The 11613-nt window shown below is 41.0% G+C and overlaps 1 protein-coding gene across 3 annotated transcripts in view; it reads right to left on the bottom strand.

Moving 5' to 3' along the window:
* The window catches only part of LOC101854318, a 65748-nt gene that overhangs the window by 19547 nt on the left and 34588 nt on the right, over positions 1-11613 (bottom strand). For all 3 annotated transcript variants that reach the window (XM_035969174.1, XM_005096191.3, XM_035969175.1), the window contains exons 10-16: positions 10604-10740; positions 8074-8206; positions 5935-6077; positions 4429-4490; positions 2767-2918; positions 2253-2348; positions 1106-1364 (exon numbers count right to left, since the gene is read on the bottom strand). In XM_035969174.1, coding sequence (XP_035825067.1) covers positions 1106-1364; positions 2253-2348; positions 2767-2918; positions 4429-4490; positions 5935-6077; positions 8074-8206; positions 10604-10740 — 982 coding nt within the window. The remainder of the gene's footprint in view (positions 1-1105; positions 1365-2252; positions 2349-2766; positions 2919-4428; positions 4491-5934; positions 6078-8073; positions 8207-10603; positions 10741-11613) is intronic.

Here is an 11613-nt window from a genome sequence, read left to right as displayed (position 1 = left end):
CTCTCTCTCTCTCTCTCTCTCTCTCTCTCTCACTCTCTCTCACTCTCACACACACACACACACACACACACACACACACACACTCACACACACACAAACACACATATACACAAGGTACTTTACACAGATTTCCTATTTGGCTAGGTTCTTTCGCAGATGGGCGTTGAACTCGGAGGCCCAGCCTCTTAAATAATCTAATAGTAATAGTATTGACAGGGCCGTTAAACCTATACCATTTCCCATTTTAAAAATATCTCACACACATGCACACACACACGCACACACACACATATATATGCACAGACACACACACACATTCACACACACACATGCACACACACATGCCCACACTCATGTAACAACTCTTACGCCAAGTAGTCCTTAAACTCTTCATGTGTCCTCCTGTTCTGAGGCGGTAGCTGGCTGGAGCGCAGCCCATTCACTCCTGTCATTCTCTCTCTCTCTCTCCCTATCTCTCTCTCTCTCTTCTCTCTCTCTCTCTCTCTCTCAATCTCTCAATCTAAGTGAGGACGCAACAACACTCACGCCAAATAGTCCTTAAACTCTTCGTGTGTCCACATATTCTTTGGTGGCAGCTCGCTGGCACGCAGCTCGCTCATTCTTTTCATTCTCTCTCTATCTCTCTCTCTCTCTTTGTCTGTCTTTCTCTGAGAACAAGCCAACACTCACGCCAAATTATCCTTGAACTATTCGTGAGTCCACATGTTCTCGGGCGGCAGCTCGCTGAAGCACAGCCTATTCTTCTCATATTCTCTCTCTCTCTCTCTCTCTGAGTAATGCAAGGACCCTTCTTCCTCTAGCAGAGATGGTGAAAATGTGTGTGTGAGTATAAGTGTGTATGTGAGTGTGTGCGTGCGTGCTTGCCTGCGTGCATGCGTATGTGCGTGTGTGTGTGTATGCGAGCCCAATGTATGTGAAATATTCGATGTGCTGCATCAATGTACGTAATTGCCGAGCCATAGGTTAAAATGTGTGGATGTATGGGCCAAAGGCCTTTCAAATCAATAAATCATTTTTTGAAATCTTGAAAAGCCATCTCTCCCTCCCTCACTCTAAATCTAAAAGAGGACTCAACAACACTCACGCCAAATAGTCTTTAAACTCTTCATGTGTCCACATATTCTCGGGCGGTAGCTCGCTGGCTCGTGGCCCATTCTTGTAGTGTTTCTGGATGGCGTTGTTGGAGAGGTGGATGCTCTGGTCGAAGTCGTCCAGCGTGAACTGCTGGGAGCAGAACCTCAGGTAGCTGTCCTGGTAGAACCACAGGGTGAGGGGGTTCCAGTCCGTGACCAGGAACCACTGGCGGATGTCAAACTTGGTGTTGTAGACCAGCAGCGGACGCTCTGGGGAAACATTTTGTAAACGTTTTACACAAAACAGGGTGCGGGGTGAAGCGGTTAGTGCACTCGTCTCCGAAGCCAAAGTCTGGGTTCGGACACAGATTTTTTTGGACACCTCTTGCTCACCTAGCAGTAAAGGGTGCCTGACTTCGAGTTGGGGAAGTAAAGGCGGTGTGGAAAGGAACTGGCCACCCTTCCACAATATGCAGAAGTCCAAGGAAGTTGTCTCACTAACCAGGCAAGCCCCAATGTACGGATCGGAAGCGGGAACAATTTTGTTAAACAAAAATTTGTTTTAGTAACAGTTTTACAGCACTTTCAACACAACTTGAGTCATATAAATGCCAAAGATTAGAGGTGTTACCACAGAGTAGCAAACACAAAAAAGAAGGAAGGGAAATAAAGACAATAGATTTTTGATAGGAAAGAAGAAGCAAATCACACCAGAGCACCCGACAACCACCCACCTCTGGGTAAAGGTATTGTAAACGTCTTACACAAACATTTGTTTAAGTAACAGTTTTACAACACTTCCCACAAAATTTAAGTCATATAAGTGCCAAAGATTAGAGGTGTTACAAGACAGTAACAAACACAAAAAAGAAGGAGCAGAGATAACTTATAAGGATTACAGATGTTTGCTAAAAAAAAAACCCCAACCAATTTACAAGGGTGCACAAACCTCTGTAAGCCTTATCTTCACCCCCCCGTCCCCTCAAAAAACAAACCAAAAATTTTTGTTAAAACCCATTCCCTAATGAGCTTTGCATTCATGATAAAACATGATAATAAAAATTATCAGTAAAACTGCCAGTGAAGCTTCGGGCAATGAGCAGATGGAAAAACCAACAAGATTCTGCAGGCACACGGTCAGCGACCAACAACACTTACCAATATACTTCTGCACCACATACTTGCTGTCCTTCTTCACAACCTGACTGTTGACTAGTTTGAGCATGTCCTCCAGTTTCTCATAGCAGACGATACCTGAGGAAATTATAATGGGTGGAAGAAAGGTTTAGCTTAATTTCAGTGAAAGTTTAAAGGCACTTGCAACACAATTAGGTCATATAACTACCGAAGATCAGAAATATTACAAGAGAGTAACATACAAAAAAAAGAAGCAGGAATGATGAGGATGATAGATGCTTGACATGTGGAAATGTCTTGGACAATGCCAGTATAATGTTAACAAAAAAGCAAGGGGGGGGGGGTAAAGGGAATGGGAAGGAGTTGTTTATATGGACGATTGTCTTGGACAGGATACCATTAGAGCGTAACTGTATGCAGTTAATTATCTCTCTTTTGCATTTCAGTCTTTTTCTTTGAAGAATGTCAAATATTCTCACAAGTGAGAGGAGGGAGAAAGAGGAAGATTCCGGCACAGACAGGAGTCTGAACTCACCTCTGCCCCGAGACTTTGCCCCAGGTTTGACGATCCAAACATTGCGGACGCCGTCCATTTCGAGCTGTGGCCAGTGACCGCCCAGACGACGCACCAAGATCTCACACTGACCGAGCAGGGCTGTTGGGATCCGCGAGAAGTTTCCATCCTCACTGCAGAGATCATGCAAAGTACAATGGTGTTAAATTGTCAAATAACTCACCCAAACCTTAAAAAGACAGACATTTTTTATTAGTTCTAGCACCTTGCAATGCCTATAAAAATGAACTAGGATTTACTGGATTTTGCATTGTATTATGTGCAGTTGTTAACTTCGTAAAAATTAATGCAGAATATTAAACCAAATTTTGAAACTATAAATAGAAATGATCTTTCTTAAAAGCATAAAGAATAAATGAGGTATCATTAGTACTAAATTCAGCATGTCTAAGACATATTGTATACATCAAATTCAAACTATTAACTCTAATTTAGTTTTAACGCATTACAATAGTGATGGCGAGTTGGTATTGTCAATAGAAACTCAGTTTTCATTGAAGAGTTTCTATGTCAAAATCTATTTAAAACATTTATCTCCGGCAAGCCGTTCCCAGTGGCTCGCGGTCGGAACCAATGTGCCGGTGAGTCGCTGACAGCGGCTCGGGCACATTCCTTTACGACGACTTCAACATAAAATTACTTTCCTGCAATTGGTCTCTTATACCGGAAGTTCATTCATTTGATGAAGAACTATCAAAATAGGTTTGCTTGCTTAAATTTAATGACCCATTTAAAGACGTATTTGTCATTTCTAGATTTAGCACCAAAAAAGGGCCCCGGCGTAGTTGTTTATCCCCCCTCGGAGATAAAGAGTTTAACAACTAAGATTAGCACATTTCATTACTGAATTTTAAGAAATTTCCCATAGAATGGTGTTCTGTAATGATATGGGACATAATCCATAATCCACCACAGTTGCATGTCGATTATACTATCAGTTGTTTCCTAGACGGTTAGAGAACTCGCCGCCTTATCCTAAGTAGGTCACGGGGAGATAGAGGCCCAGCGCAGACAACGTGTAGTGCAGAAGTGAGAGGGTGAGAGAGAATCACGTCGTGAGCTTGATTAAAAAAGTGTCCAAAATTACGGCATTTACGGAGTATTATTTCTTTAACACAATTATTACTTTCGAAAGGGCATCGAAAATAAGTATTAATGCTTTAATTGAAAAAAAAACAACACTTAAATCATAGTAAGAGAACGTCTAATAGCGGAGATGGATGGAGAGAGAGGCAGGCAGTCGTACAAGTGTGAAGGAAAGCATTGAGGTAACTATGTTGCGTGTTTGTTAAGCGGTAAACATAAATAGAACAATATTTAAAATGTTGATCAAGCAAGGCTTTACAATCTTGCAAGCACATGCCACAAACACAAACAAATAGAAACAGGCAGTGGTCGTGATGCACACGCAAAGGGTTAATATTAATTATCATTGTTTTGATTATAACAGCTGCTGCACTTGGCGGTCACTTGGCACAACAATGCGCCGGTTGCGCCAGGACTGAAAAGTCTGTTGCAGTCGCTCTCCTGGCTGGGTGACCAGATTGGGTATTTTGTAAGGCCGGCTGTGTGGCTGCAAAGTGTCAAGAGCTTATTTATTAGAGAAGAGAAGTAATCACTCACTGAACCAGTTTGTAGTACCACTGTATGAGGTCGTCCCACTGACCATCTGTAAGCTGACCAATCTGGAAGAAGAGACAACAGCACAGTCTTAATTATGTTCCAAAACAGCACAGTGTTAACTCTTTAAACCTTGAGTTTTTTCTACAGTCACCTAAACCTGGTACACTATGTCTCATTACAACCCCAAAAGCTTTCCTCCAACTATTAAATGGCGGAAACGAAGGCTTAGTCATTGCTAAAAAAACCTGTTTCGTGAATAGTTCAGAAAAATAAGCAAAAACTAGCGCTAAATAAATCAAAACAGTTGTCACAAGTATCGGACACTACCAGCGTCTGATGGGGAACAGGGTTATTACCGCCGGACGCTCCCAGCGTCTGATGGGATTTAAAGAGTGAACTCTCAGTACATGGCGCACCAGTACAGCTGCCACACAGCATTGTTCCGTTGTATCAAAGATCGTATACATAACAAGATAGCTCACTCCTCTCTTTGAGCCAATTAAAAAGTGTCCTCAAAATTCGGTGGCGCCCCCTTCGAAAAAGTGCGGACTTTGAGAACAGAGTCCCCCTACTTGCGTGAAAAACGATAAAAGCGAAACTAACAAACGGTTCTATTCCTGTTCTTCTTCTGGAGAAACGAAAGAGAGCTGAAAAAAAAAAGACTGCAGCGCCATCTGAAGCAATACGTGGACTTCCGTGGACCCTTTTTTTTGGCCATGTGAACTAAATCTTGTCAAGAACGATCTTTGGTTGTATAAAGTCATAACAAATATTAGCAAAACCCCAGAAAATCCATCACGTCTGTCAAATCATACGTTTATTGCGCAGATCAATCATTTCTTCTCAGTTTGGTGCTTGTTTTATGCAATTGAATCAAACAGCTGCAGAGCTTTGTAGGGAAAGTTTGTGAAGCTGAAGAATCCGATGATCAAACTGTTGGCAGCGAGTTTTGTTCGACATTTATAAACCTTGTAGCATGTTCATCATTAAAAAGGATAGGTTTCAAGCTACAAGTATATTTTATCCACTAAAACTTTAAGAAAAGAATGAAGATTTGGTATATGAAGCTATAGTAATTGTACAGGCAAGCAGGTATTTCTTTTTAAAGAGGAAAACAATTTATAACAATGGAGCAGCATCTCGCCGATAGATGTACCAAATGCTAAGAGTTCAAACGATCAAGAAAAACCAATTTAAAAAAATGTAATGACACTAAAAAGAAAGGTTAAAGAGAGTACAAGGCCAAATTGAATTGAAGCAAACTGTGATGCCTCATTATGGTTCGGATACACATGGATAGTTCAGCACAACAACCATGCAAAGGAATCAGCAACTGACCACATGGGATGTTTATGAGACTACTGAATCTTAACTTTAATTGTTCACCCTGAAGAGTGCCAAAGTAATGAATTTTAACAAGGAGACATAACTATGGCAATTAACGATAGTGAACCAAACATAATTTTCGCTCATTTAACAGATATTACAGAGACATATTTCACAAACCTCCCCTGGAACGTCGATATCTTCGTGCTCCTTGGAGGCCAGGAACTTCTCGCACTGGTACATGGCGGTCTCCAGGACTCTGACTGGCACCGTCACCTGTGGCTTCTTCTTCTTCTTGTTCCCTCGCTGGATCACTGGGTAGCCTGAGGGCACACGTGAGAATATAGAAATTCTCTACACAAATGAAGTGACTCCCTCAGAGACAGTGGAACATCATCTGTTCTTCTGTGGAAAACTAACCGATTTGAGAGGATGTTTTCTTCCCAAGCTACCCCACACATCTAATTGCCTCTACTTCTCAAGACAACAATTAGAACAGATATGCAGCTATTATAGAATGGCATCATGCAGAAGAGTTAACGCTCAGATGCTACTGGATCGCTAACAACAACAACAACAACAAATGAAATGACTACGCATATAATGAGACTGTGAATCATCACCTGTTCCACTGCACAGCCCTAAATGACATCGGAGCTACCCTTCTCCCTCCGAGACCTAACATTGACAACACACTCTATGGAACATTACAGCAACTGCAGCAAAGCTGCACTTATCACTACATGGCATTGGACAGAAGGGAGAGAGCCCAACTTGCTGGATCGATAACAACAACAACAACAACAACTACACAAATGAACACCTTCACAACAAAATGAAGCAAACGCCATTTTCAAAGTTTAGCCGTTAACTAGCACTGTAGTATATGGAAAGGTGAGGAACATTCTAGAGTCTGCTTTTTTTCTTCACAAAACTCCATTTTACATCTATTACAACTGCAGAAAGTTACTCTTTTTTTAAAAAAAAACGCGACAAATGTGATAAACCTTTTTTGACAAACCACGACATATTCACTGCCTGTCAATCATGCTCTTTCTTTGAGTCACCTGACTTCACTTGAGGTTGATGAAAGTTTGTCGGCAGTTCTTTCCTTTCCTTAGCATTGTTGTAATCAGGATATGTCGCATTTCGTCAAAAATGAGAGGAGATCTCATCAATTTAAAGGATAAGAACCTAAAATAGATTTCATCATGCAGCAAACATCAACTAAGCCTTACAACATGTGGTCGCTTTTAAGGACAAGCGGGCTAACCCAGATTTTGGGGGCTTCCAGAAATCTTAACCTTCCCCAAAAGTGGGCATTGCCCTACCTATAGGAGAAGTTTGGTTTCATTGGTATGTATATTTGTTTAGTTATAAAGAAAACTGCCCTTGTCTTTTCAAGAAACTGAACAAGAGGCAAAAACTTTATCATCGATTTTCTCAAAACAGCGTTTTTCAGGATAGCCCATTTGTGCTTAAAAGCGACCATGTATACTCTAAAAACAAAGTTGCTCAAGTTTATATAGTGAGTGGGTGAAGAACAGAAATTTTCATTTTTCTCAAAGCTGGATAAATGGATGTGTCCCGTTTTGTTGCAAAACTGTTCATTTGCCCTTAGACATTAGAACTGCTATTATATTCACTCTAGGACAAAAAGTATACAGTCTCCCCCTCTATCTATGCTCTATTTGGTTTTCTATGAGATGAAGACAGCGATGTATACATTTTAGGAACATTTGACTCTGCATTTAACCCTATACGTACGCCCTGGGGTCATTTTGTACCCCCAGGGTTGTATTCTTCACATATTAGAATACTTCTAGTGCGAAGACCTTGTTGAAACTTTCAGTATTTCTCAAAAAATCATTTTGGCAGACTGCTATTCTAAGTGTACGGATCGGATTAATGAGTAAATTTCCTCTTTGGAAAGTGGTGACACAGAGTTCCTCACGTCGTATGGATACAACAGTAAAACACGACGTACGGATATGGTTAAATAAGTTTTCCTTTTACTCACAAAACCTCCCCACCCCCATCCCCCCAAACCCAGAGGGGGTTGAGTAAGGAAACAACTCACAAACTGCGGACCTTGCATGATGGGGATAATGCAATCGAGACGAGTGGTAATCAGATCAGAGACTTTTTTTACAGTGACAATGATGAGTTTCTAAACATGCATCAGTATTTTAGTTCTTTTACTTTGGTATTCAGGAAATAAAATGAGCAACTTTTTGGTGATAGTGTCAGCTGGCCATGAAAAAGTTGGTGCTTCTTATCTAGGCAATGATGTGTGGCTGGTGTTAACTTTTGACTCACCCTCATCCTCGGCAGTTTCATTCTCCGACACAACGGCCGGCCGCTTGCTCTCAACCTCAGGCTTGGGGCACACGCATTTGTTGGCAGCTTTGGAACCAGGTCGTGACCTTGTGCACTCAGGATTGCTGCAGGGCTGTGAGGTTCAGACGTGGAGTTTTGAGTGAACAGAAGCAAATCTCCACACAAAGCGCATTATAAGCACAATAATGGTCTTTAGTTTTAGTTTTAGTAGGAGTTTTACAGCACTTGCAACACAATAAGGTCATATAAGAGCCGAAGATTAGAGGTGTTGCAAGAGAGCAACAAACACAAAAAAGAAGGAGGGGAGATAAGGACGATAGATTTTTTATAGGAAAGAAGGAGAAAACAAGACCAGAGCATCCGCCAACCACACACGATGATGGTCTTAAAGAGCCATGGAAAAGTAACACAGACAGATAGACAGAAACAAGAAAAGGAAATAAAAGACGTAGGATTTACCCGTGACACCCCCCATTCACACACAGACAGAGAGAAAGACCAGAAGGAAAGAAAGAAAGTATAGCCTACCAGTGGCCCCCCTCCAAACACACACACAAGACCAGATGTGAGCAAAGTTGAGATTAACTGCAGTTTGCAGTGATTAAAAAGAAAGTCTGAGTAAATGTAGTATACAAAATAAAAAACAAATAACCCTATTCATGAAAAAGACTTCAGTTCTATACAGGCAAGAAATATAATAATAATACATAGCATTTGTATAGCGCATATCCCCGCTCAACAGGAAGCTCTATGCGCTTTACACTATATCATTACCCCAGCAGACCATAGAACAATCCGAAACATTCTCAGACTCCTGGGAAGCATACAGTGCAAGCAGCTGATTAAGCGCTCAAACACTAACAGACTGACAAGATCTTTCGCTGTCTATAGCCGGGTACCCATTCCCACCTGGGTGAAGAGAGGAAAATTCGTGTAAAGTGCCTTTCCCAAGGACACAACGCCCGGCCCCTGACGGGATTCGAACCAACAACCTTACGGTTGCGAGTCCGAGAGCCTAACCACTAGGCCATCGACGCCACACAAATATCAAATTAATAATAATAAATAGCATTTGTATAGCGCATATCCCTGCTCAACAGCAGGCTCTATGCGCTTTACACTATATTATTACCCCAGCAGACCATAGAACACTCCGAAACATTCTCAGCTTCCGCGGAAGCATACAGTGCAAGCAGTGGATTTCACGTGCTCAAACACTATCAAACTGACAAGATCTTTCTCTGTCTATAGCCGGGTACCCATTCCCACCTGGGTGAAGAGAGGAAAATTTGTGTAAAGTGCCTTTCCCAAGGACATAACGCCGGGCCCCTGATGGGATTCGAACCCACAACCTTACGGTTGCGAGTCCGAGAGCCTAACCACTAGGCCACCGACGCCACACAAATATCAAACTGAACAAGACTTTAAGTTTAAAAATAGTATTTGTATCATTCCTTGAAAGCCAATATGTCTTCTCATAGCATTCTGTCTTTGATCAATTGTGCAAAAAGTAGTTCAAGTTTCATGCCCACCTTGACACAATTTTTGAGGCATCATGGTGAAATCAAGCGCTCGTCAAAATAATGAAATCGAATATCTCGGCATTTTTCCCCCAGTTTGACAATTTTTTTCTAATTTTTGTTTTTTGGCTCAACACCTTTTATGTCAATTTAAAAACATTTTTGTGTGGATTTTACTGAAAAACATGGATTAAAGGCACAACAAAAGTAAATGTTAATTTTCCAAGGACTCTCAAGCTTTGTAAATCACCAAACTTTGGCGGCCATTTTCTCGCTAATTTTACCTCTAAAACCAGGCGACCCCCACCTCTTTCAATCGTAAATATCTTGACGTCTATTCAAGATAGGCATGTATTTTTTTTTTCATCAAAAGATGGTCAAATGAACATGCTTTAAAATGATACCAATTACTCCATATGTACAAAAATTGACGAGCTCCTGATTCTACCGCGAGGTGACATATTTTGAAGAATAAGGAGACCAGGCTATATCACGCCAATTTGTCAGGACCAACGCATAAACTATGTGAGGCGCTACACAAAAGCAGAAGGATGGAGATACTTGACAAACATACATTGAACTTGCTTGTGCTCTAATATTCACCTGTCCAAGACAATCACCTGCACAAATAACCACTTCACACTCCCCCCTTTTGCAATTTTTCTTTATCATAAAGACACTGTCCAGGACTTCTACCTCTTTATCACTTTGCCATCACAAGGCTCATATAGCAAAAACCCTTGCCATCACAAGCATTTAGGAGGAAATCCAAAGAAACTGGGTGGTAAACATAGTCGATCGGTGTTTTGTGACGGGAACGGAAGTTCGGCGTTCTTGCCGAATAGCGAGATGTGACGGCAAAGTGTTAGGACAACAGCATTTCTCCTCAGATATGGATGGTTATTTATACAGGCGGTCGTCTTAGACAGGTGGCTGTTAGAGCAAGTTTAACTATTAAAAAAAATAAAAATTCATGCAGGCAAACTTACTGGGTTTTCCCCATTTTCTTCCTCTTCTGTGATTTTAGCAGCCGAGTCTGGTGTATCCCCTCCACCAGCCCTCCCCTCCATGCTCTGGCTCAGCGCCATCTTGACAATGCTCATGCACGCAGTCAGCCGGTAGTCATCTGTGTTGGGTAGTCGAGGGAAAAAAGATAAATTTAACTATAATATAATAAATGATATATTATGATATCATTTATTAAAGAACACAAGCTCAGGAAACCTTACAAACACAAACAGCAACATATAATCAGTACATTGCATTTTGATTAAAAATCAGGATAAATATTCGCTTTAATCTAAAAATCAGAAAACCAGGGCCTGTGGTATAGTGGTCAGGCTTTGCATATATGGGGCATGGTGGTGAAATCAGGTGCTCGTCAAAATAACAAAATTGAAGAAATCGGCATTTTTGGGCCAGTTTGGATTTTTTTTTCTTCAATTTTTTATTTTTGGCTCAGCACCTTATATGTCCATTCAAAAACATTCTTACTAGTGGGTTTTATGGAAAAACATTGATTAAAGGCAAGAAAAAAGTAAATTGACAGTTTCCAAGGACTCTTGAGTTATGGAAGTCACCACATTTTGGCGGCCATTTTCTCGTTAATTTTACTCTGAAACCAGGTGACCCCACCTCCTTCAATGGCAAATATCTTGACTTCTATTCAAGATAAATGGTTATTTTTTTTCATCAAATTCAAGACAAAAGAAGAACCTTTAAGATGACATCAATAACTCTATTTACCCAAAAATTGACGAGTGCCTGATTCCACCGCGTCGTGACACATATTTTTTCTGAGTAATAAAGTATAACACCTCTTATTCTCCAAACAGCTATCACAACCCACAACTGTTGTTCAACCTTACATACATTTCTTCACATAGAGACAATCTAACAGTAGAGATGCAAACCATATTTCCTTTTTCAAATTCATACGCAGACATTGATTCTTGGGACTAAAGACCATTTTCCCCCTTACAACCCCAGTCATGTACAT

Source organism: Aplysia californica, unplaced genomic scaffold (genome assembly GCF_000002075.1).
Source record: "Aplysia californica isolate F4 #8 unplaced genomic scaffold, AplCal3.0 scaffold00123, whole genome shotgun sequence".
Taxonomy (NCBI): domain Eukaryota; kingdom Metazoa; phylum Mollusca; class Gastropoda; order Aplysiida; family Aplysiidae; genus Aplysia; species Aplysia californica.
The sequence above is the reverse complement of the archived record's forward strand: the minus strand, read 5'-3'. Positions and strand labels throughout refer to the sequence as shown.